At 54.2% G+C, this 24,991-nt stretch overlaps 1 protein-coding gene across 2 annotated transcripts; it reads right to left on the reverse strand.

The window, feature by feature from the left end:
- Positions 1-4,645: 4,645 nt before the first annotated feature.
- Narf (nuclear prelamin A recognition factor) lies at positions 4,646-24,305 on the reverse strand. Of its 2 annotated transcripts, XM_005341966.5 has the most exons (11): positions 24,149-24,305; positions 22,653-22,733; positions 19,112-19,255; positions 16,549-16,681; positions 14,348-14,482; positions 10,983-11,101; positions 9,572-9,698; positions 7,912-7,975; positions 6,979-7,116; positions 6,605-6,762; positions 4,646-5,040 (listed from the first exon to the last, which is right to left on the reverse strand). In XM_005341966.5, the coding sequence occupies exons 1-11, from the start codon at positions 24,173-24,175 to the stop codon at positions 4,808-4,810; spliced, it is 1,359 nt and encodes a 452-aa protein (XP_005342023.1). In that variant the 5' UTR covers positions 24,176-24,305; the 3' UTR covers positions 4,646-4,807. The 2 variants fall into 2 exon arrangements, with proteins under 2 accessions (XP_005342023.1, XP_077897469.1); XM_078041343.1 differs by lacking the exon at positions 22,653-22,733 and having other exon boundaries at positions 24,149-24,290.
- Positions 24,306-24,991: the final 686 nt, after the last annotated feature.

Here is a 24,991-nt window from a genome sequence, read left to right on the forward strand (position 1 = left end):
TTGGGCTGGGGATGTGGCTCAAGCGGTAGCGTGCTCGCCTGGCATGCATGCGGCCCGGGTTCGATCCTCAGCACCACATACCAACAAAGATGTTGTGTCTGCCAACTAAAAAATAAATAAAAATATTAAAATGAAAGGGGTGAGAGCTGAGCACAGTGGCATACACCTGCAATCCCAGCTTCTGAGGAAGCTGACGCAGGAGGCAGCCAATTTAGGGCCCGTCTCAGAAAGACATTAAAAATTGGTAAGGGGTTGGGATTGTGGCTCAGTGGTAGAGTGCTCGCCTAGCATGCTTGAGGCACTGAGTTCAATCCTCAGCACCACATAAATGTAAACTAAAGAGATTGTATCCACTTAAAAGTAAAAAATAAATATTGAAATTGAAAAAAATTGGTAAAATAACATCATCTGATTTCAGGAACAAGAGTTTTATAGATGAATAATACATATATTCATAACTTAATTTTTTTCTCAACAAATGAGGGTTTCTGAAACAAATCTTATGATGTTTGTTTTCAGAAAAAGTCTGCCCAGAAAGTGCTTAATTTTACTGATATTTACTGGATTTAAAAGCAAATGTGGAGGGGCTGGAGTTGTGGCTCAGTGGTAGAGTGCTCACCTGGTGTGGGCAAGGCCCTGGGTTTGATAAAGGTATTGTGTCCAACTACAACTAAAAACAATAACAACAACAACAACAACAAAAGTGAATGTGGAGCCAGGCACAGCATGGCACATGCCTATAATCCCAGTGGCTCCGGAGGCTGAGGCAGGAAGATCATGAGTTCAAAGCCAGCCTTAGCAATGGCAAGGCACTAAGCAACTCAGTGAGACCCTGTCTCTAAATAAAATACAAAATAGGACTGGGGATGTGGCTCAGTGGCAGAGTCCCCGGAGTTCAATCCCTGGTAGCACCCTCACCCCCCAAAAAAAAATCAGTGTGGGGACTGGGGTCATGGCTCAGTGGTAGAGCACTTGCTTACCATGTGTGAGGCACTGGGTTCAATCCTCAGCAAAAATAAATAAAGGTATTGTGTCCCTCTATAACTAAAATATAAAATATACAACTAAAATATAAAATATAAAAATACAACTAAAAATTAAAAAAAGTGATGGGATTCTGAGGTCTACTCCATGAAAACTGCTTCTTAGCTGGGTGCAGTGGAGCATGCCTCTGACCCCAAGTTAGTTCAAGGCCAGGCCTGGTCTAATCAGGGGTGCAGGTGGGGCTGGCCACACAGCTCCCCAGGAGCCTTTGGCCCCAGGAGGCAGGCCCTGCGGCAGCCAGGAGGGCAGTCGGCGTGTCCCCGTGGGTGCTCTCCAAACATGATCCGAGGGCCAAGATGACCAGGTCCACCTGCATCTCACCCACTGGGCTGCCTTTCTGAAGCTCTATGGGTAAAGCTGGTGTCCCTCAATTCTTGAAAAACACCCCCACACCTGGAATGGGACAGACTGGAATTCAGCTGTGAATACAGAGGCCTGTGCACACCCAGGGCACCCTGCAGCCTCTCGTGCTCATGGGTGCCCCACTCCCCCCATTTCTTGAGTCTGCCCCTCAGGCCAGCATGTATTCGTTGGGTCCCCCAGTCCATGACCGGCAGCTGCAGCCCTGTCCCTCGCAGCCACTCCAGTGAGGCTGTGGTAGGGCGCCAGATGGCATTGTTTCTCCAAGGACTGATGATGCCCGTCACCTCTCCATGGGCATATGGAAGGCAGGGCAGCAAGGGCTCTCAGTCACGTGCTCAGGATCAAAGAGAGATGCCAAGTCTGGGCAGGGGGTTCTGTGGGGGCAGCTGGAGATGTGAGAGAGTGGAGGCCCTTCTCCCACCCGAGCGTGGGCCAGGCCCTGATGTCCCGTGGCTGTGCCAAGTCTACAAGAGCACTTAGACTCACTGCTCCTGCTGGGGAGCGGCAGCCCCTGGCCACCCTTTCTAACCTCATGTGGGGCCTGGCACCTGGCCACCCACTTCACTCCTCTCCACTCCCCCAGCCCCTGTGAAGTCGGTGGTCACCTCTCACTCTGCGGAGGGCAAGTGGAGGCTGGTGCTGGCCTACATGACAGGGCTGGGTCGCCAAGGCAGGCTGCCTAGGAAGGTCTGAGCCCCGCCACAGATCCCTCCTGGGGCAGTGCTAGAGTGGGGCTGGACACACTGGAGGGCGTGTGGGGAGCACGTCTGGTCTGGCTATCATCAGCTGGGGAAGCCCCCCCAGCAGAGGTTGCCCCCGGGGGTCCTACCTGCCCACTAGCCCCAGGAAGGTGTAGCTGGAGAACAGGCCTGGAGTTGCTGTGTGCAGCAGCCTGGGGACACCCTGCCAACACCAGACACTCAGACCAGGCAGGGGCTCTCCCGGCGTAGGCTGGGGGCACAGGTCTTGTCTCTGGAAGAAGCATTCCACAGCACCAGCCCAGCCCCCCGGCCTTTCGCTCACCAGGAACCTCTCAACATCTATCCCAGCAGCACCAGTGAGCCCCGAGTGCAACCCCCGTTTCAGATCCACACTGGAGAACTTTCTCCTTTGCTCCTCTGTGGGGACTAGGGATGAACGTGGGGCTTGGGGCCTCTGGCAGGTTCCAAACTTTCCCAATGAGTGGCATGCCATCCCGACGGAATCCTCTTTAAATTAATCAATACCAAAATAAATTTTTATCAACCCTGCTTAAGAATGAATCATTTTTCTATTGTCTTTATAAATAAAGACAATATCATTAGCTCAGCCCATGACACATTCCTGTAATCCCAGAGACTCTGGAGGTAGAGGCAGGAAAGTCACAAGTTTGAGACCCACCAGAGCCAGTGTTTCAAAATAAAAAAATCAAAAGGGCTGGAGGTGTGGCTCAGTGGTACAACATCCCTGGGTTCAATCCCAAGCTCTAAAAAAAATAAGTAAATACACTAACAAATAAATGGTGTCGCTAACTCACCTATGTGCAGACGCGAAGGTGGAGCCGCCAGCCTAGGAGACCCTGCCAGCCTAGGAGACCCTGCTGAGTGGCTGAGTGCGCGGTAGAGGTCTTTAGCTGCCTGGCACTAACAACTGCACCACTGCCCCAGCACCCTGGTCTTCGGGGTCCCTCTGCTTCTGCAGGTGGCCATCTCTGGCCCACCTGCCACCGTCTGCCCACTGGCCCAGAACCTCCCACACAAGCCTCACCTGGGACCCTGCGAGGCAAAACATCTGCTCCCTCTCCGAGGGTCCCCTACCTCTCTGGCCTCAGGATACTGCCAGGCCGTGGCTCTTTACCGGGAACTGGCCACCCCATAGCTGTCCTTAACCTCACCCACAGAACTGCTCCTTAAGGACTGGGGGTTGTGGCCCAGAAGTACAGCAGGTGCTCAGCGTGTGCCAGGCCCTGGGTTCCAGAAACTAGCACAAGAAATGATGAAAATCATGAAACTAGAGGCAGCTGTTCCCTTTGACCCTCCCAGTCAAACTTAAGTTTGAGGGAGAAGTTTGGGATGGGCCAGAGATGCTATCCAAATCCCACTGCCTTCTGGGAGTTCTTGGGGGAACCATGTAATCCCTCTCTGGAAACAGGCTTTTAAAAATGCACAGAGCCACAATCCTCCATCATTCCCAGAAAGGCCCCCATCTTAGAGGCCAGTCCCTCTGTGGCAGCTGCTGGCTGCACTGGGATGGTGCTAGGAAGGTCCCTGCTCAGCCTCCTTCTGGAGGGAGGCAGGACTCCCCACTGTACCTGCACCAGGAGGCTGCCCAGGTTCAGGTGTGGCAAGGGAGGGGACCCATGCTGCAGCCCAGCCAAGTGGGCTCCACACTCAGGCCCTTTTCAACTGTTTATTCCACATCAGTTACTTCAGGGGATGGACTGTATAGAGATTGAAAGCAAAAAATATACAGTTTAACCTGTGTCAGTCACCCACCTAGACAGGCACACGGCACAACACACACAGGATGAAGACAGCCTGACGTGTGGAAGCGTCACACACGTTAAGGAAACTCAAGTGCTGCATGAGGCCATCAGTGGGCCTCTCGCACCTCCACCTCCAGGATGAGCCCAGCGCGGCATCCGGGATTCTGAGAGCAGTCCTCTTTGGAGACACTGCTTTCTCCTTGTCCTTAAGGCGAGCTCACAGGGCAGTTCAGCCAGGGCTGAAAGGGACCATCAACAAGCCGAGGGCTTCGCTGTCCCACCTGCTGCAGGGCTGGGTGGGCCTCTGGCTCTCCCCCTGGCCCTGTGATGGTGCTGATGTTTTGGGGATGCTCCCATGTCCTCCCTCCCACCCCCCAACTCTGCTCCTGATGACAGTCACCCTCATCAGGCCTCTCCCCCTGCAGCAAGTCCAACTCAGACTGAATGCACAAGGTCAGGCCTGGCCTGAGGGGCCAGTGCGCAGGCCCCCAGCTGGCCACGTGTGGCCCCAGCAGGTGGTGGTGCTGCACTTTGGTGGCCCAGGAACATGGCCCACTGGTGCCAGAACTCTCAGTTAGTCTTAGAAATGTCTATGAGCGAAAGCAGGAACCAAACCCGGCCAGGAGACGGGGACTAGGCTGCCTGCCCCAGTGGCCCTGCTGCTGCCACTTCTGCAGCGGCCATCGCCAAGAAATGCAGAATGCATACCTGGCCTGGACTCTTCACAGGACGCCGCTTAGATTTTTTTTTAACCCTAAAAGACAGTTCACCATCTTGGTTCTCGCTCTTTGGATTTTTCATACAACCTTAGGACAAAGGGACACAGCCTCCCCCCATGCTGTGTCGGGCAGCCAGCCAGGCTCAGCAAGCTGTTTCTTGGAGACCCACCCTCCAGCGCAGAGCAGCCCTCCTGTGGAGGGGCTGCCCCAGCTTCTTTCACCACCTAATGTCCAGGCTGCCCAAGCAGCGCACTGGGCTCGTGTGTGTGGCGTGCAGCACTTCCTGAGCACCAGGGGAGCCCAGCCACGCTTGGTACAGCTCCTGCAGGTGTGCACTGGTCTCTGGGGGCTGCACAGGGATGTCAGCGTAGATGCTCTCCATCTGCCGCAGCAGGGTCTTGTCTGAGTGCCCGTCCTCAGTCTGCGCTTGGCCTCTGCCACTCAAGCACCCTGAAAGGCACACACAGGCAACTGCTGCTTCCTGTGGGAAAGTCAGTCTCTGGGCGGCACTGGGAGACAGTCTGGGGCAGGCGAGGAGCGGGGGCGGAGCAGCTGCACACCCACACACTGTCTGCACAAGCACCTGGCTCCTGCTATCAGTGCTGCTTACTCTCTACCCTGTACACCATATCTTCATCAACAGTAGCAAAATTCACTTAATGAACCAGCAGTGAACCAGGCCCGGTGGCTCAGGCTTGTAATGCCAGCAGCTCAGGAGGCTGAAACAGGAGGATTGCAAGTTCAAAGCCAGCCTCAGCAACATTGAGGCACTAAGCAAAAGTGAGATTCTGTCTCTAAATATAATACAAATAGGGCTGGAGATGTGGCTCAGAGGCTAAGTACTCAATCCCTGGTACTCCCTTCCCACCTCCCCCCCCAAAAAAGAACCAGTAGTGGCCAGGGTGCAGCTCTAGGTAGAGCACTTGCCTCACGTGCACAAGGTGCTGGGCCCATTCCCAGCACCACCTCCAGCACAGCAAACCAGAAGCAAACTTCCACAGGGCTAAACCTCACTCTCCACGAAGCAAGGCAGCAGGCAGCCACTTGTGGTCTCCACCGTCTGCACACGTGGACCTCCACGGAGCACAGGACCCACCTCCCAAAGGCCCTGCCTCACTGGCCACCTGTCCGCACTCCTGCCCCTGGCAAGCTTTGTGAGCTCTGCACCTGACCCCCAACACCAGCTCTCGGCCCTCCACCCTCCCCTAACTCGAGGTGGTGTCCCTCCTGGCTCCTCCGGGTCACGGAACGGTACACCGCCCTCTCCTGTCTGGCCTTCCCTAGCGTCTGTAGTCCTCGTCGGCTCACCCTGGGTCTCTCTAGGAACCCTGCTCTCGTGCACCCATGTTACTTCACCCTGGGGACACAGACGTCCCTAGTGTCCAAGTCAGCACCCTGCAGAGTAGGTGGGCCCTCATGGGCCAGGGCTCTCTGTCCTCCTGACAGCCACACCTGCTCAGGGACCCCTGTCCATCTGGCTCTGGTCTGCTCTGTCCCCTCACTGGGACCCTGTCATCACCTGCCTGTGTCACCCTCTGCACGTCAGGAAGCTCCTCACACAGGCTCTCGGGAGCCCTCAGACGCGGCTCTCCTCAGCTGCGGGAAGCCTGTCCCCACAGCCTGGCAGGACACAGGCCACCACGTGAGCTGCTCTGACCTGGTGCACACACCTCCCCAGGGAGCTCTGAAGGCCATGTGTAACTGCCCACTCCTCTCCCCGGTACTGGGGACTGCACCCAGGGGTACTGCACCGCTGAGGCGCACACCCAGCCCTTTTTACTTTACGTTGAGACGGCCAAGCTGTCCAGGCTGGCCCTGAACTTGAGCTCCTCCTGCCTCGGGTTCCAGAGTCCTGGGGAGCACAGGTTTGGGTATGCCACGTGCCCAGCGTCCCTACATGACAGGGAGTGGGGACGAGAGAGCGAGCACAGCCAAGGCCAACATGGGGCCAGCACCAGAGCCGAGGGGCTGGGGGCTGGGGGGCTGCCTGGGCGGGCTCTGCTCCGCAGCTCACCTCTGGGACATGCGAGGACCTCCACGAAGTGGTACGGGAACTTGCCCTTCTTGAGCTTTAGGATCATGTTCTGGATATTCCTAAAGCCGTAAGCAGCAGCGAAGCGTAAGAGAACCTCCCCGTCCTTTTCCAGGGTGACCTCCTGGAAGTCTTTGTTTCTATAAAACAAATGACATGGATTTTGACTGCAGAACTGTCTTTCTGTGACTCGAGGGTCCTTTTCCAATCTAAGTTGGGAATGTCAGCCCGATGAAGTTTGGGTCAACACACAAAGGCCTTTTGGTGGACTGGCAAAGCCTCTCCCACGCCACCCATGGCTGTGCCCAACTGTCCTGCTGCCCGCAGGAGGCCTGCTGCAGACAGCCCGCCCGCACCTCAGGGCGCGGTAGGTGATCTCCTCCACGTGCTCGTTAAACAGCTCCTTAGCCGCGTGTCTGAAGACGTGGGCCAGGTGCCCGTCGGAGCCGGCTCCCTCGTGGCGCCTCACTGTGGCCTCCTTCATGTCTCCAAACCTCACCAGGCAGAGGGAGAGAAGTCCTCCTTAATGATGATGGGAAGCCACAGCGCAAGCCGACCCACCACCCCAGGGTCCCAGGCCAAAGGGCACCACTGAAACCAACCACAGCCTCCGGAAACTTAGATTTGGGGAGTCACATTCTTAAGGAGTGCCAACAGTTGGCACCAAGTCTCCTCCTGCGCCTGGTCTGAAGCTGCAGGAGGGCTGTGCTTGTTGCTGGACCATTCATTCACTTCCTTCTCCAGTTGCATGAGCAATAGGAGGGACGAGGACCAAGCACCCAAGTGACACAAGAGCACGTCTGCCTGTGTTGAGCCACAGTGAGAACACTGGGTCATCCCCGGCCTAGGTGCAGACCCTGCCTGGCACTCAGGTTGAAATTCCATGAGCCTCAGTCCCATCTCCCATAACAGACAACAGCTGGGAAGAGGGCAAGCAGACAGCCTTTCGACCCTGGCTGGCCACCAGGTGGAGACCAGCTGCTGTGTCCTGGGCTCCAAGGGCCCTGAGGAGCAGAAGCAGCAGTGCAGAGGCAGGTCTTGCTGCCCTGCATCTAGCCCGCCCCCTTCCTTAAGGGCTTGGTGTGCCCATCACACACAGAGGCCAACCCTGGCAGCCCAGAGTCCTGACCACTCCAGTTCAGCAAGGGAGGATGGCTGGGGGTGGTGATAGGGCCATGGGCAGCCCCATCTCAGGGCTCAGGCGCTCTAGTCACAGAGCAGTAAAGCCTGGGGCTAGCAGTGGCCCTGCCCAGAGACATCCCCGCCCACCACTGCCAGAAGCCACTTACAGGGTATCCACTGCAGCATCTTTCACAGAAAGGTCACTTTGCTCCATTATCTGAGCAACTTCACCTGCAGACAAACAAGAAGCCTGAGATATATGAGGACAGAGGGTCCAGGCCCTTGTGCTGTTCCTCCTTTGGGGGAGTCTGGACTAGAGACCCTGGACCCCTCAGCACAGAGCAGGAGCAGCAGCAGACTCGGGGAAAAACACAAACAACAGGCCAGGGTCTGAGCCTCCCTAAGCCTTGGCACCAAGGGCTTAGGGGTGGCCCCAAGTCATCTCCAGGTGGCATGCTTCTGCGCACAGCCAGCATGCACTGAGGTACCTCAAACCAGCTCACTCACTCTTGTCTTTTTGGTGCGGGGGGATTGAGCAAGGAGTGCTTTACCACCCAGCCACATCCCCAGCCCCGATTCTATTTTTATTTTGAGATAGGGCCTCAAATTTGCAATCCTCTCGCCTCAGTCTTCTGAGTTGCTGGGATTAGAGGTGTGCGCCACCACACCCCACTCTACGTTACTTCCTCATGAGGTGTCTGGTGGAAACAGAGCCCCTTAAACAGCTGCCAAGGTGTCAGGAACACAGTATGCAGCATGAAGACCGCAAATGTGGTGCAGCTGCATGCAGTGCTGTAAACCCAGCTGGACTCGGAGGCTGAGGCAGGAGGACCACAAGTTCAAGGCCAGCCTAGACAACTTAACAGGTCCCTGCAAGTAAGAAAGTGAAAGAAAGAAAGGAAGAAAATCAAAAGGACTGGGGACATAGCTCAGTGCTAGCACATCCCAGGTTCAACCCCGTCTGTACACACACACCCCAACAGGGCTGAGAGCTCAGTGGTGGAGTGCCTGCCTTCATGCTTGAGGCCCAGGGTTCCATCCCAGAACCAAAATAAAAATTGCTCAATGTGGTTCTCTGTGTAGGCTGTACCTTTCCAGCATGAGCACATGGCCACTGGCCATTTGCTAAGGAAGTAGAGGACAGCACCACAGTGACCCTGAGTCCCTTCTGCCACGTCACTCCCACAGGGTGCACCCCAAAGGTGGAGACCTTCCTGTAGGGATTGGCTTGCTAGACTTCCTGGCAACGCCAAGAGGGGAACACCTACACTCCACGTTTTCCCTAAGAGCCTGCCACTCTGCCTGACCACAGCTGGCCTCCCACCTGGAGATCAGTCTCCACATGGGACTCCAGCCTCCTTCCAGCTCCCCCAGTGACCTGAGTGGGCTTTCTTCCCGCCGGGGAAAAAAGGAAAGGAGCTGGTTCCCACAGAGAGCCCGCAGGCCGAGCAGCCACTGGTTTGGGAGACAATTCCTATCCCAGGCTGAGAACCTGCCTGCTCTGCTGGTGTGTGCAGCAGCACCCCTGGGCTAGTGGGCAGGCAGGACCCTGGGGCAGGGCCCTGCTGTTTTCTCCGTGAGAGCTCCACTGTGCCTAGGGCAGACTTAGCAGGCCCCCTGTGGTCAGGTGGGACTCCCTCAAGGGCAGCAGGTGACACAGGCCACAGCCACACTGCCCCAGGGGTTCTCCTAGAGACTTGAGTACTGGGGACATGGAGGAAGCAAGGTGGTACCGGCGCCAGCTCTCCCTTCTCAACCCCAGGGCCCTCAGCACTGGCCAATCAAAGAGCCAGCCAGGGTCCAGGCACAGCCCTGCCCGCCTCTCACCTGACGTCAGCACACAGTCGGCACCCTGGGCACCGGGCGCAGCAGAGAGCCCCTCTCGCAGAGCCTCCAGCTTCTTGTCGTAGCAAGGGGCCACAACTACGTGGAAGATCTTCTCTGGGGCCAGGTTCTGTGGAGGAGAGTGCCTCACGCTGAGGGCTGGCGGAAGCTACTCACTGCCCCCCCACGTGGCCCCAGGGGTGCTGGCTCTGGGTCTGACCCCTGGCTCCAGCTCGCTCTCACCCCCTCCTGGTCTGCTCCAGCACTGCGCTGTACCTCTGCTGCCTCACCTGAAAGGAGCGGGTTCACATAGAGAACCTGCAGGCCCAGCAGCCCAGGGAGCGGCCCTCCAGAACCAGGAGGGCAGAGCCTGCCTCCAGCACTGTGCACTCAGGGCAGGCCAGGAGGAACAGGCGTGTGCTCCGCCTGGCTTCCTGCAGCCTCCTGAGGCTGTCCCCTGGGGCCTTGGTGTGAGGAGCAGGTACCCACGGCTGGACCAGAACTGGGGTAATGCTGACGAGGCCCGGTTCAAAGGCCCTGCTGGAGGCAGGGGCGGAGCCCGAGAGGAAGCCTGCCTTGACCACAGCCCCACCAGGGGTTAGGGGAGAGGGGGCTGCAGGCCGGTTCCCCAGCAGGACCTGCAAGGGATCCACAGCTTTGGGATCCAGCCAGGGAGGGCAGGGCTGGCAGCAGGGGAGACAAACAGGGGCAGGGCAAGGGCAAGGCAGAAGGGCCCAGGGTGTGCTCTTTTGTGCCTCTGCAACTCTCACCCTGACACCTGTCAACTCTGGTGACCTTATGAAGCAAAGGTCCCCTGTGGCTGAAACCACAAGGCTGCCAGGAGAGTGGCTTTTCACAGCTGGCTTCCAGGGTCTGGAAGACCCTGTTATTGTCGTCTTCAGCTGCCATGACACCCGGAAGGACACAGTGCGGGAGCAGGGGCACGCAGCACAGTGGTCCATGGCTGGCTCCAGACACCAGGGGAGGCAGGGGTGAAGGAGCCCCAGGCTGGGACTCGTGCTACCTCCCGGAGGACAGGGTCAAGCCCATGGCTGAATCTCACAAGGAGTCACGTGGCACCCGTGGTCTGAGGGGAAGCCAGGGCAGAAAGGAGGCTGGTTTCCTGAGTGACAGTGGTCCTCAGCCTCCAGGCACAATCCCCACCAGGCCTCCGAGGTGAGCCTGGCCCAGAAGTAAGGAGGCATCACCTAAAGTGTTTCTATTAGGGCCAAGATGGGTCCAGGAGAAAAAGAACAAGAAGAAAGGAAGAGATTATAACGAGAGACAGGCAGAGGTGGGCATTGGCAGAAAGGGTGACACGGGATCCTCACCAGAAACCACAGCTCCCAGGAGTTCACCTGGACATAAGGGTCACCTCCCACCAACACGCTGCCCTCTGAAAGGACCAGCTTACCTGCTGTTTGGCAAAGTAGTCCTTCACCAAGGAGCCCATGACCTGCTGAGGGGACCTGGCGGCACACAGGTGGGGAGTCACGGGGTGTCCCAGCACCCGCTCAGCGTATCGGACCCAGCCTGGGGAGGAGAGTCCACAAGGTCAGCTGCAGCCTCGTCAGGGGTTCGCACAGACTGCCCACCACGACCTGCCCTCCACAGCTCAGGCAGTGGGCTGGGAGTCCTCAAGGTTTGAGGGTGCTGGGAAGTGGGAAGCACCCCGTGGGCCTCAAACTGAGAGCAACAGTCAGGAGAAGGCAGAGCGGGGGCAGCAGGCCCCCCCAGGAGTGAGAAGGAGACGCTCTGAGGAGCAACTCAGAACAGCCACTGGACCAAGCCTACGAGGTCTGCCGGGCCCGGCGTGGAGTTCTTGCACCTGAGGCAAGTGGCCACGCACAGGTGGGAGAAGCCCAGCACTCTGTGCTGACCCTGCTGGAAATAAGCCCAAAGACTGTCCACTGTTTAAATCAACAAAACAAGAAACTTAAGCCCCTGAATGTATCATCCATAGCAAAGCAGGCACTGTGATCATTTCTTCTTCAGTTCAATGAACTTCTACCACCCCATGGACCGTGGCTGCTGTGGTGGTCTCCGGGAGTGGGCACAGGCCAGGGAGGTCAGCTGACCACACGGCCTACAGTTCTGCCTGCAGGATCCAAGGCTTGCTCCCCCAGCACTGGGTGCAGCCTGGCAAGAGGGCCCGACCCCATGGACACATACCCAGTATGCACACAAAAGCATGGGCACTGCTGGAGGGCACTGAAGCCCAGGACATTCACTGCCCCCATGCAGAGAAGGGCAGGCCCCTGGGCAGGCCTGCCAAGAGTGAGTGAGAGCCATCAAACTCAAACCTCAGGTGCCCCCACGACGCAGCCTCTACGCCCTCCAATCTGCGACAGGTGCATACAATTGTCCTGAAAAAGAACCACCTGCAGGGCAGTGTTTGGCAGGCCCGAGGGCCACCCCTGGACCCCAGCTCGAGAGGCACATGCCCAGGACGCAAGCTCTCAGCACTCCTGCACTCGTGTTGCTGGGTGAAGCTTTCCAGGCCTCGGACACTAAACAGGACCAAGCAAAGCCCCAGGAGGTCGGGGCTTTGCTTGGTCCTGTTTAGTGTCCTACCAGGGCTTCGTCCCTGCCAATGACGGTCAGGAGGTTTCCTGACCACCACGCGAGAGGTAGCAGGGGAGACAGGCTGTGAGGAGCAGCAGATCCTCAGAGGCACCTCTCATGTGTGAAGCACTGGTGCTGAGCACCTGCCACCGATGGAGGCCCTGCCCATCACCATGAGGGCAAAGCGGTGGGTCCCACCTGTCACCTCTGGCCCTGAGTCTCCACACATGGGGGTCTAGCCACTGGGACTTAAGTCAGGAAACATTTCGGGAACAGCCCTCGGCCATCCAAGGCCCAATTCCAGGGAGAAGCAAAGCCAGCAATCTTGGCGTTGCTTCAGCCTTCCTGTCAGCAGCAAATCACAGAAAAGTTCTGGTTTTGAAGCAGAGCACACCAAATCATCTCCTTGGACTGTGGAGGTGCTGTAAACCTTAGCCATGATGGTTACAGTTCTGACACATGAGAAAAAACGTCACTAACAGGAAGAGCATTCCAGAATCCAGACTGGGAAGTCCACAGTCGGATACACTGAACACAGCAAACCTCAAGCTAAGATGGGTAGCAAGGACTGGTCTGCAGCAGGTGACACAAGCGGAGAAAGGGCTGCAGGACACTGCTCGAGGAGAGCCTCGTCCAGCACTGCCAGCTGAGGACACAGAGGGCTTGCTGGCCTGTGCACCTATCAGGAGCTTTTCCAGGGGTCATCCCAGGCTCTTCCCCAGGCCTCCACACAAGGAATCAAGAGGCACCTGTTGGCTTGGCTGGCCAAGAGCACGAAGCTGTTCTGCCCTGCTGACAGGGACCAAGGGCCACCCTGGGGTCTCCTTCTCTGATTGGGGTAGCACTGACCCACACACAGAGGAGACGTGGCACCTCAGGTTTATGGGTGGTCAGCTGCTGAGTCTCCAGTGCAGCCTCCGGGTGGGGACTTCCTCTTCCCGGCTTTAGCAGAGGCATGCCCTCCACACTCTGAGCAAACTCCAGGCCATCCCCACCTGCTTCCCCAAATCACAGCCCTGAGGGTGCACGCTGCCGGAAGACCCGCACAATGAGAGGCCAGCTGGGCCCCACACTTGGCCACTTCTGAAATGGCACCGCTCACGCCCAGGAAGACAGCAGGCTGCCATGCTGGCGGACCCATGGGCGTGGAGCACGTTCGCCTGAAGGTCGCTGGCCACTGCTCCTACCAGGGCTTCGTCCCTGCCAATGACGAAAATTTAAAAGGGGAGGAGAAAATGCTCATTTTGTCCAGAATTGAAAAACTGTGATAAATGGCACCTGCCATGGTTTGCATGTCCCCATCAAAACTCAGGCTGAAGCCAACCCGCCATGGGGTGTCAAGACAGGTGAACTGTGTCCACCTGGTGTCTGGAGGGGGCCCTGGGCTTGGAGCTGCCCCTCTCCTCCTACCTGACAGGGCAAGATCTCCCCAAGCAGGGCCTGCTCCTGAGCCCCAGCGTCAGTCAGTGCCTAGGTGTTGACTCCACGCTCAACTAATCGAACAATAGCTGAAAGTGCTCCCCAACAGAACCTGAGAATCAGTGTCAGGAACTGTTTTATCCTACGATTTTCTTTAAAGCTGGGAAAAGATAAATGTTTGTCATGTCATCTGTAATTGTTTGATAATTAGAATATCTGAAATAATTTTAAGAATATTATTGTTTTTTATTAAAACACAGTATGCTTGCCCCACAAATCTTACAAATGTATAAATGAAAATAAATTAAGGGGGGCTGGGGATGTGGCTCAAGCGGTAGCGCGCTCGCCTGGCATGCGTGCGGCCCGGGTTCGATCCTCAGCACCACATACCAACAAAGATGTTGTGTCCGCCGAGAACTAAAAACTAAATATTAAAAATTCTCTCTCTCCTCTCTCACTCTCTCTTTAAAAAAAATGAATATTAAAATATTCTCTCTCTCTTTAAAAAAAAAAAAAGAAAGAAATTAAGGGCTGGGATGTAGCTCACTACATGAGCACTTGCCTTGCGCATGTGAGGCCCTGGGTTCAATCCCCAGTGCAGAACAAAAGTCAAAAACGTAGCACAGCCACAGGCTATCCCTGAACCACCTCTGAACTAGCCAGCTGATAAACGTTGCTCACGTAGACAGCACTGGGCTGGACACCCCCACTCTGCGTGGCCGTGAGGGACGCACGCCAGACTCACCACCCATCCACCTGCCGAGTGCCCACGCCCACCCCAGCCCAGGGACTGACCTGGGCAGGCAGAGGTCAGCATGGGCAGCGCACGCCGTTCCTCGTTGTGCTGATGGAACCGACGCACAAACTCTTTCTGGCTCTCCAGGATGCTCAGGTCGGCAGCTATGGAGGTGTCGAACACGTAGTGCACCCCTGTAGGAGAGAGGGGCGCTGTCTCCACCCACGAGGACCAGGGTCTGCCTGAGCCACAAGGGCCACAAGTCTTGGCTCGTCTCTAACTCAGGGCCAGTTCAGGACCAAGGATTTTAATTTTTTTTTTTTAATAAGCATACCTCACTTTTACAATACAACACATACGACAGGCGTCTCCTGCGTCTCCCTTTCTGTACGTCTATGTTAGTAGAACTATCTTACAGCACTCCATGTGTAAGCCAATGGGACATCATAAGATATGTAAAGCATTCTCTTCTAACTCAGTGGCACATTAAAATTTCAGTCTGGCCAGGCACAGTGGCTCATGCCTGTAATCCCAGCAGCTCGGGAAGCTGAGGCAGGAAGATCTCGAGTCCAAAGCCAGTCTCAGCAATGGTGAGGCACTAAGAAACTCAGTGAGACCCTTTGTCTAATAAAATATAAAAATTGGGCTGGGGATGTGGCTTAGTGGTTGAGTGCCCCTGAGTTCAATCCCCAGTACCCAAAAAATACATAAATATTATGAAATTCAAATTTTTACTTTAGAAGAAACCAGTTTTCTTTGTTAAGATCTAACAATCACACACTGACAAGCCTCCACACCACACTCCAGAGCACCGACAGTTCTGCTCTTGTTTCGTCTGGTGGGCAAGGCCAGCCTGAGCTCCCGGGGAATGGCCGTGTATAGGAGCATCTGGATGAGTTCACACGTGGCTGCTGGGTCTCGGCTGCAGCTCTTAGGCCCTAAATCACCCGCCAGGAGAACCACCACTCACCAAGAACACCAAGGAGGAATGTGGCCAGGAGCTGCTGCTCAGCCCTCAGACCTGCCTGCGGAAGCTGTTCCAAGGGTCTTGTGACAACTGTCCCACACTACGCGTACTCTTCACAAAGCCCTGTCCGGCCAATGACACAGCTCTCCTCTGTCCTCTCTGCCCGCCTGCTGGCTGCCATGCCAAGAGGATGCTCAAGGGCTCTGTGACACCACCACGCAAGGACCGGGCAAACAGACCACTCGGGAGCCCTGTGGCCATGCCAGGAGCAGCTCCAAGTCTCAGCAGTCTTAGTTCCCTTTTGACATTTTCCATCTTGACTGTACTCTCTTTTTTGGTACTGAGGGCTGCTTTACCATGAGCTACATTCCCAGTCCCTTCTAATTTTTTTTTTCTGGTATCAGGAATTAAACTCGGGGCACTCAACCACTGAGTCACATCCCCAGCCCTATTTTGTATTTTATTTAGAGTCAGGGTCTTGCTGAGTTGCTTAGTATCTTGGTGTTGCTGAGGCTGACTTTGAACTTACAATTTTTCTCCTGCTCAGCCTCTGAAGCCACTGGGATTACAGGCATGTGCCACCATGCCCAGCTACCTTTCACTTTTTAAAATTTACACCCACAGTCTCTTTATTATTTTTCATTTTGAGATGGGCTGGCTAACTTGTCCAGGTTGGCCTTGAACTTGTGACCCTCCTGCCTCAGCGTCCAGAGGAGCTGGGATTGCCAGCATGGCCCCTGAGCTGGCTTGATTCTATTCTTAAACTACCACCTATCACTCCTCACATAAAGAATACCTGCCTAGGGGTGGGATTGTAGCTCAGTGGTAGAGAGCCAGCCTAGCATGTCTGAGGCACTGGGTTCGACCCTGGGCACCACATAAATAAACACAATAAAGGTATTGTGTCCATCCGCAACTAAGGAAAAAAGGACACCTGCTACTCCTTTCTTGGGAAATCGGGCACTCATCATTTCAGATGCTTCTCCATCCAAACACCTTCCCTGAGCTGGGGCGGCACGGAGGCTGCTGGCAAGGGTGGGGGCCTCCCACACACCCCGTCCACAGTGCCAGCAGGCACTCGCGTCTAGCTCCAGAGGGATCAGCCCTTCCTGCAACAAACACCCGTCCATGCAGACCAGGGGTTAAGAAGCACCGCCGGCCATGGGTCGAGGCGAGGCCGGTCTCCAGCCTCTTGACACACAGGGCAGGGTCGTTTTACATTCCATGAGGTGCCTGGAAGGGGCCCTTCATGACCTCCAGTTTTAAACCACAATATTACCCAAGGTGACTCACCAAGACTTTTGAGGAAGCCACAGAGTCTTCTGGATGCATCAGTGACACTGAGGTTGAATTTAGCAGCAAAATAAGGCAAAGACTGAGGACACACAGACACTACCAGCACTCTGTGCTTTGAGGTATCGCATCTCTACAAGAGAACAGAGAGGTGTCACCTCCATGAAGGGCAAGCTAGACACCTTAAGGAAAGACTCGGCACAAACAGAATGCAACCCATGTTCCATGCAGACTGTAAGCTAGACAAGCGCTGGCAAGCGTGGCTCGGAGAAGGGCACCAGGACAAAACAAGACAATTCACAACACTGGCCCTTAAGTCACAGAAGTCACCAGGTAACAATAAAAATGGATATGAACTTAAATGACTGTCCAAAGGCCAGTCTCCTAGGAACCGTCAGGCTAGGACATTCAGTGGCACACTTTAGCCACTAAGAATTTCAAGTCTGGAGAGAACTGACAAATTGCCCCTTACAAACTACTCTAGAAAACTTTGACTAGCTGGGCTTTGTGGCCACACCAATAATCCCAGTGACTCGGGAAGCTGAGGCAGAAGGATCACAAACTCAAGGCCAGCCCCAGCAACTTAGTAAGACCCTAAGCAACTCATTGAGATACTGTCCCAAAATAAAAGTTAAAATAAGCTGGGGCTGGGGCTTAGTGGTTAAGTGCCCCTGGATTCAAACCCTGGCACCAAATAAATAAGTAAACTAACTGTATACGTGCATTCCTTAGTAAGAATGGCTTTCTTCAAAATGCAAATTAAAATAGTAAGAAACAGATTGGCATAAGCAGTTCAGGGAAATCCCTGGGGAACCGCCAGAGCCATCAGACTGAGCCCAGCCTGCAACAGCCCTGGAAGCATCTGCAGCGTGTCACCAAGTGTGAGTGCTGGCCGCACACGGAGCACAGCAGAGCCCAGCCCCCACCCGCTTCACATAGCCCCGAGGCACCTGGAACTAGCTCGCCTCTGGACTTCTCCATCAGCGGAACCCCAATGTCAGGGTTTGTCACAGCAGCGGAATGCAGTTTTGAAGTATTATAGAATATAAACAAGCAATAAAACTGTGACTTGCCAATAAACATACCAAATATCTCCAGCTGAATAATCAGGAGAAAACAGGGACACCTACTCCTCAGGGTGAACTGCACCCTTGACACCACAGTCATCCCTCTGCATCACGTGTGGGAGTACCAGGGGTACAGGCACTTGTAAGGGCATTTGCAAAAACTACACATGCCACAGAATTAGAAGTCTAACCGTTCCGTGGAGCATCCCCGACTCTAGTTCAGCGCCATGGAATGGCTAACACCACTCTGTTCCCTGACAGGATGAGGCTGAGCAGGTGGAATCAGCTTAGAGTGTGGTGGGCAGCATGGGGGTGCTATTCAGAACACCCCAGCTGGGCGCCAGCAGCGTGCCTTGGACCCCTGGGAGACTGCACACCAGGAAGGGCACACAGGGCACAGCTGAAGCTGACAACAGAGAGACTGTATTTCCACCCAAAACTGGAACCTAAAAGGGTGGATGACATGTCCACGATAATGCCAGAGGGCTGGGGATGTGGCTCAAGCGGTAGCGCGCTCGCCTGGCATGCGTGCGGCCCGGGTTCGATGCTCAGCACCACATACCAACAAAGATGTTGTGTCCGCCAAAAACTGAAAAATAAATATTAAAAAATTCTCTCCCCCCCCCCCACTCTCTCTTAAAAAAAAAAAAGAAAAGAAAAAGAAAATGCCAGAGTGTGAGGCTGGGCCCTGAGGTGTCCTGGTGCTGCCCTGCACGAGCACTCACGTGAGCCAGCATTCTGGGTGGGGCACTCTGTGGCAGATCACTTGCCTACCACCAACAGGCCCCGGATTCCATTCCTAGAACCCCTCAAAAGGAAACAAAAACCCAAAGATTTTCAAGGCTCTTAAGCACACTGACTACTGACTACATCAGAGAAAAGACCTACCGGACTCTGTCATGTGGGTCAGGGCACGATAGCTGGGCAAGGTGGGACACACACACACCTCTGTGACAGATTATGCCAACTCTCTGGGTGCTGTAAATCAAGACCCCAACAACCCCCCCACCTCATTTCTCTTTCCCTTTTATTCACCTTGTTGAAAGAGAGTGGCGCCTGGTAGTTCTGTACAGGAGGTCCAGGGGACATGCTGAAGGAGGATTTGGGATCCATCACCCGTCCCTGGAGTCCCAGCCTGCCCAAGTCGCACAAGACCGTGAGCACCCAAGCCTATCTCTGAAACTCAGACCTGTCTGCTGGACCCACTAGGCTGTGGCCGCCCTTCCAGCCAGGAGATGAATGTGTGCTGCCAGCCACTCTCCCAGGGTCGGCAGAGGAGTCTGTGCCGGGGTTTTATTCCCCATGGAAGGGCTTAGGGCAAGGCAGACTACAGCAGGGAATAGGAACTTCATGACACCAGGAAAGGCAGAGACGCGCATCGATGTCCCAGCAAAGGGTTCCACGTACACAGAGAACAGACTTCACCTCCCCCTTGACCCACCACCCCCAGGTCAGCTCCGCAGGCACAGTGACAGCATGCGCTCTGAACATCATACCTTATTAAGGTTCAGAACGCGGAAGAATTCCTTGGTGCTCTGCTGAGACAGCTGGGCTCCTTCCTCTGCAGTCAAGCAGCTGTCGCACGCCAGGCAATCACTCAGAAATATCTTGGCATCAGCTAACCTATGGAACTCTCCCTTCTACGAAGGAAAGCGTCAGTTTTGCATTAACATGTGCTTCTTTAGGGAGGGTAATGGCATAAACACAATACCCAGAACTCACACTAGGCGGGGAGACAATGGCAGGGCAAGGCCAGTAACTGGCAGCAAGCCCAAGATGACAGTCACAGATGGAACCAACCCCAGCACTGTCACATGTGGAAAGAAGATGATACTCCTATGTGCTGTGAGCTGGCCAAGTGGGTCCTTCCCCCACACCCTTCCTCTGCAGCACCTGTGTCCCAGCCACTGGCTTCCCTGCCTGACTCCCCCGCTCCATGCCTCCTGAGCTCACCTGTCCCTTGGCTCCCATAGGTGCCCTGGCTTATCTCCAGGCCCATAATTTGCACAACTCATTGTGCAAATTATGAGCCTGGTTCTGGGGGTCTCTGGGTCCTCAAACCATCCTGGATTGGGCTGCTGGTGTGCAGACCTGCCCCATCCCCACCTCCAGAGTGGCTGCTCACCTGGATGCAGAGAGTGTAGACAGAACTTCAGCCCATGCCACCCCTCTGTCCTCTCCTTCCTGCCTGGCCTCTATACTCCCCCTGGCCCTCTGCAGCCTCCAGCGAGATCTGTTAGAACATAAAGCACGTCTTCACTCTGCTTGGAGCCCCCAACAATAGACCCTCACATGGGAGGCCACATGAGCCCTCCTTTGCCCTGGTCCCTGCCACGCTGGCCCTGGCCGTTCTTGTGTCCCTATGCAAGGCTCACCTGACAAGTTCCCCTCACAGAGAGGGTGTTCCCACACCTGTTTTCTTTGCACCAACTACAAGCATTAATGTTTATCCCACCTTGGTGAGCTTTGTGAAGGTAGCTTTGTCATGATCCTTATGTTCCCCGCACCTCTACTGCATACAGAAGGTGCTCAGTAAATATTTGGTCGATGAATATATGAAAATGCTGAGCCAACAGAATCATTTTAGTCAGTAATAAAAGCTCTGGAGGGCATCTATCCATTCTTTTTTTTGCTGTTGTAGATGGACAGAATGTCTTTATTTTATTTGTTTTCATGTGGTGCTGAGTATGGAACCCGGTGCTTCCCACATGCTAGGCAAGCACTCTACTGCTGAGCTATAGCCCCAGTCCTATGAAGTTTTTTCTTTAAAACATGATTTGACAGGCTTCGGTGCTCCCCCCCTCCTTTGACGGCACACCCTCTAAGGGAGCTCAGGTGGTGGCCAAGCGTCCCTGTGCAGCCTGCTCATCCTGGGGTTTTGCTCTTACAGATGCAGATCCAGGAGGTCAAATGTCATCAGGAACTGGTATTTTAATAAGGTACCAGATGGAGCCTGCGACTCACAGCAAGAGTCTGGCACCTACATGATCGTGTGGAGAGCACTGAGTTCTATCTGCACTGCCCACAGGTCATCTAAGGAGATGCCCATCACCACCCTGCTCACAAAACAGATCCCTGCAAGCTTCAGGGTCCACCCTTCATCTTCCTTCCTCCTCGCCCCCTCCTTCGGTAGCTGTGGAATTGCAAGAGCCCTCTTCCATTTATCTCATCACTGACAATGCTGCAACTTCACCTCCAGCATGCACCCACTCCCCAGCCTAGACTGGCGTCCTCTGGTTCCTCTGCCACTTGGCATGGCTCACTCAGGCCTGCAAAGCTGCCTACGTGGCTTCCATCATTTACTGTGGCTGCTGCATCTATTACCTGCCCTAAAAATAATCTGAGACTTCCCCTTTACTTGAAAAACCCCAGTGGCTTCTTCATGGCCATCAACCTGAACCAGGGAGGCCCTGCCCCTGCTCAGACCTCTCCTGTTCATACCCCCAACACTCTTACCAGCTCCTCTCATTCTAGCAGTGTGCCCACTGCTGAGCTGGTAGGCACATGTGTTATCTCACCCTCACTGGAGCCCTGGGAAGCCAGTAACCCAACTCGCCACAACGAGATAAAGAACGGGGCCTCACGGGGGTTAGGTTTTTGTGCAGGGTGATGCAACCGAAGGGCAGGCCTGGGAGAAGGCCCCAGGCCTGGCTGCTCCAGAGCTCTGGCCCCAACTGGCCAAGGCTCCAGGTGCTCACTGCCTATTTTCTGCCCCACTGCTCCCGAGGCCTAGCCTCCACTGCATAGCACCAGCACACAGGCGAACCAGATTAACGACCATCAGACCAACAGCATATCACAACTAGTGAACCTAACAAGAAAGATCCTCCACCTGCTCTTCCCATGTTGCCAGTTCTCCACTTACAAAAGAGGCTCCAGTATTCTGGTTTTTCTTTATGTCACTGAATTACATCCCCATTCCTTTTTTAGAGACAGGGTTTTGCTAATTTGCAGAGGCTGCCCTTGAATTTGTGATACTCCAGCCCCAGCCTCCAGAGTAGCTGGGATTATAGGTGTGCACCACCATGCCCATTGGTTCCAGTATTTTCCCATAAAAGACATGACCTTAATCTACCAGCATCATGTCCTTCCCTGTAACCCGGGAACATTGGTAGGACTTACTTGAAATGCTCATTCTGAGCATGAAATGACACATATAAAGCTCATTTCAGGCTGGGTAGATGGCAATTGCCTATAATCCTCGAACTTGGGGGGCTGAGGCAGGAGGATCACAAGTTTGAGGCCAGCCCAGAAAATTTTGAGACCTTGTCTCAAAAAAAAAAAAAAAAAAGAGGTGGAGATGTAGCTCAGTGACAGAGTAAAAGTGGATTCAATCCCAGTACTGAAGGAAAAAAAAAGAGCCCGGCTCAGGGGGTGTATCAAATAAACATGACTAAAGAGAATTAAAAAATAAGGACTAAATTAGAAAAGAAACCATGTAAAAATTAAATCTATATAATCATCATGAAATTTGGGTTACCTTATAAATGTCCTATCTCAACTATTGTTTTTTAAAAAAACAATTTTTGGTCGGGGAGGATCCTGGGATTGAACCCAGGAGTGCTCTACCAGAAACCACATCCCCACTCCATTTTATTTATTTATTTACTTGGGGTGTGTATTGGGGATTTAACCCAGAGGCACTTTACCACTGACCTATGTCCCCCAGGCCTTTTCATTTTGAGACAAGGTTCTCCCTAAGTTGCTGAGGCTGTTCTCAAACTTGAGATCCTCCTACCTTAACCTCAGTGCCCACAGCTCAATTCTCATTTTAATGGCAATTTCCATTAAAAAAGAGTTGAGATTTAAATATCAGAGCACTATTTCTTTGTCCCTAGGGCAGTGTTTTGGCTTGGTATGTTTGAGAAGATAGGCTGTGGAAAGAGAGACTTTCCTGCACAAGGCTGTTAGCACCTTCAACTTTACTTCAGTCTTTCTTGGAGCAATGATGTGCATGGTGACATGAACCTCAAACAGAGAAAAACAGCACCAGCCACTAACTTTAGGCTGATACAAAACTAAAAAGCCTATACTTACTTCTCCATTCTCCCGGGCTGGACTTGGTGCATCAACTGACACATTCTCTTGGTCATCTGTTTTTGTTTTTTTACTACATTCCTTAAAAAAACGCAAAAGAATATTTTTTTTAGTTTTTTTTTTTAATATTTTTTTTAGTTGTCAATAGACCTTTATTTATTTGCATGTGGTCTGAGAATTGAACTCAGTGCCTCACACCTGCTAGGCAAGTGCTCTACCACTGTGCTACAATCCCAGCCCAAGAATATTGTTAAAGAACAATTTTTTAAAAATATTTATTTAGTTAGTTAGTTCTTGGTGGACACAACATCTTTATTTGTATGTGGTGCTGAAGATCGAACCCGGGCCGCACGCATGCCAGGCGAGCGCGCTACCGCTTGAGCCACATCCCCAGCCCTAAAGAACAATTTTTAACCTGATTCTCTCCATTAAAAAAAAAAAAAAATACCTGACCAACTAACCTCATGTCCAGAAATCTTTTTTTTTCTTCTCTAAAGATAGGCAACTGTTCTTCAGGATGCCACACACACACACTCTCCCTCTCTCAGTCCTTCAACCACACTGTCTGCGGTAACTAGGCACTACAAATGAGGTGGCCTTCCAGGCTGCCTTACCTGGAACAGATGCACTTAGGATGTGATGTAACCATTACAAAGAACCTCTCTCAATTCTGTGAGAGAATGTCTCCCACAAAGCATTAAAAAGAAAAGTTATACCTAGTATTTATGATGTGATATAATTTTTAAGCAAACAACGGGGCTGGGGTTATGGCTCAGCGGTAGAGCGCTCACCTTGCATGTGTGAGGCCCTGGGTTCGATCCTCAGCACCACATAAAAAATAAATAAATAAAATAAAAGTATCAAAAAAAATCTGATTTATTAAAAAAAAGAAAACAAAAACCCTTGCACACGCACTGCATGGTTGTTACAGGGGATGCAAGGGGAGAGGGCCACTGTCAAATTACACAGCAGAGAGGAGTGCCCGCCCTTGTTTCCCTCTCCACTTTTTTTTAAAAAATGTCTATTTTTAAGTGGTTTTCATGTGGTGCTGAGGACCGAACCCAGTGCCTCACATGTGCTTGGCAAGTGCTCCACGGCTGAGTTTCGACTTCCAGCCCTCTCTCCCCACTCCTGAACTGTTTAAAGTAGGCAAGTTTAAAAGTTTATGCGCCAGTCGCAGCATTTGTGATTACTGCAAGCTGCTCTCGGGCAGAACGGCGACTGGCACAAGGACTGAGAGCCCCAGCCCCAGCCTGGCCCCAGTTCAGCCACCACCGCCAGACCCGCGGTGCGCTCGCCGCAGCGACCACCACCAGCGACCCGCGGACTACAGAGCTGACAGGTGTCAGCAAGCCGCACCGGCGAGGGGACCCTGCCGGGCCTTGACCTCCGACCTCCAGCCTCGACATCCACTCGCCACCCTCAGACCCCGCCCACACCCCGATCTGTCCTGGACCTCCGAGCCCAGCTTTGACCACGCCGGGTGCGGCGCCCACCTTCCGCGTGCAGTGCTCACACTTCATCTGGAGCTTGACAGGAGAGAGGCTGGGCGCCTGGGCAAACCGTAGCACCGATCACACAGACACCTCCGCCCGCCACCCGCAGGCCTTTGTTGTCTTTGCTCTGGCAAGGCCACACCCCTAAGGGCTGCGTGCGGCCAATGAGAGCACCGAGACAGAGAGAGCCACACCCCTCGGCCAATTAGGAGCGCGAGGAGGACGGTTCTGCCCCCATACCTATTGCGCGGCCTAGGCCAATCAGAGAGGCAGAAAGGGGCGGGCCCTTTCACAGAGCCAATCAGAGGGTGGAAAGGGGCTTAGTCGCCCCTTCCGATCCTCAGCGGCCCTGGTCGGGTCTCCTCCGAGCTTCTGTTTCTGCTGGGCGTGGGGCAGTGACTAAGCCACGTATATGAGGGCGAGAGGATAACGCGAGGGCGGTCCAGAGGAAAGCGAGATGGGGCAGTTCCAGGACCCTCCGGTTCCATCAGCTCAGCTTCGGATGCTCCCCCCGCCCCCCGCCCGTGGCTCCTTTTGGGCGGAGACGGGACCGCCATGGCCACCCTGCAGTTCGTCACGTAGACCTTGCGAGGGGGTGGTGCGCATGCGCCGCGGGTTGGGCCGCGTGGGCGGGGTCTGGAAGCTGAAAGTCGGTGTTGAAAGGAGGCTGTTGGCCCCTGGGTCTCCTCGTGCAGGGAGTTTTGTTTTTGCTGTCAGAGAATGAACCCAGGAGTGCCTAACCAGCCCTCTTTATTTTGAGGCAGGGTATGGTTGCTTAGGCCCTTGGTGAGTTGCCCACCTCAGCCTTTCTAGTCGCTGGGGTCCATCACTGGCATGTGCCAC

Source organism: Ictidomys tridecemlineatus, chromosome 3 (assembly GCF_052094955.1).
Source record: "Ictidomys tridecemlineatus isolate mIctTri1 chromosome 3, mIctTri1.hap1, whole genome shotgun sequence".
NCBI lineage: Eukaryota > Metazoa > Chordata > Mammalia > Rodentia > Sciuridae > Ictidomys > Ictidomys tridecemlineatus.

Bases quoted from the DNA above. Each gene is read 5' to 3' on its own strand.
- Narf (XM_005341966.5), bottom strand. From the start codon at position 24,175: ATGAAGTGTGAGCACTGCACGCGGAAG. The intron at 16,682-19,111 runs GTATGATGTTCA...GTTCTCTTGTAG, and splicing joins GCGTTCTGAACCTTAATAAG to AGATGCGATACCTCAAAGCA. The intron at 7,117-7,911 runs GTAAGTGGCTTC...CTGCCTGGTGAG, and splicing joins GATGCTGCAGTGGATACCCT to GTTTGGAGACATGAAGGAGG.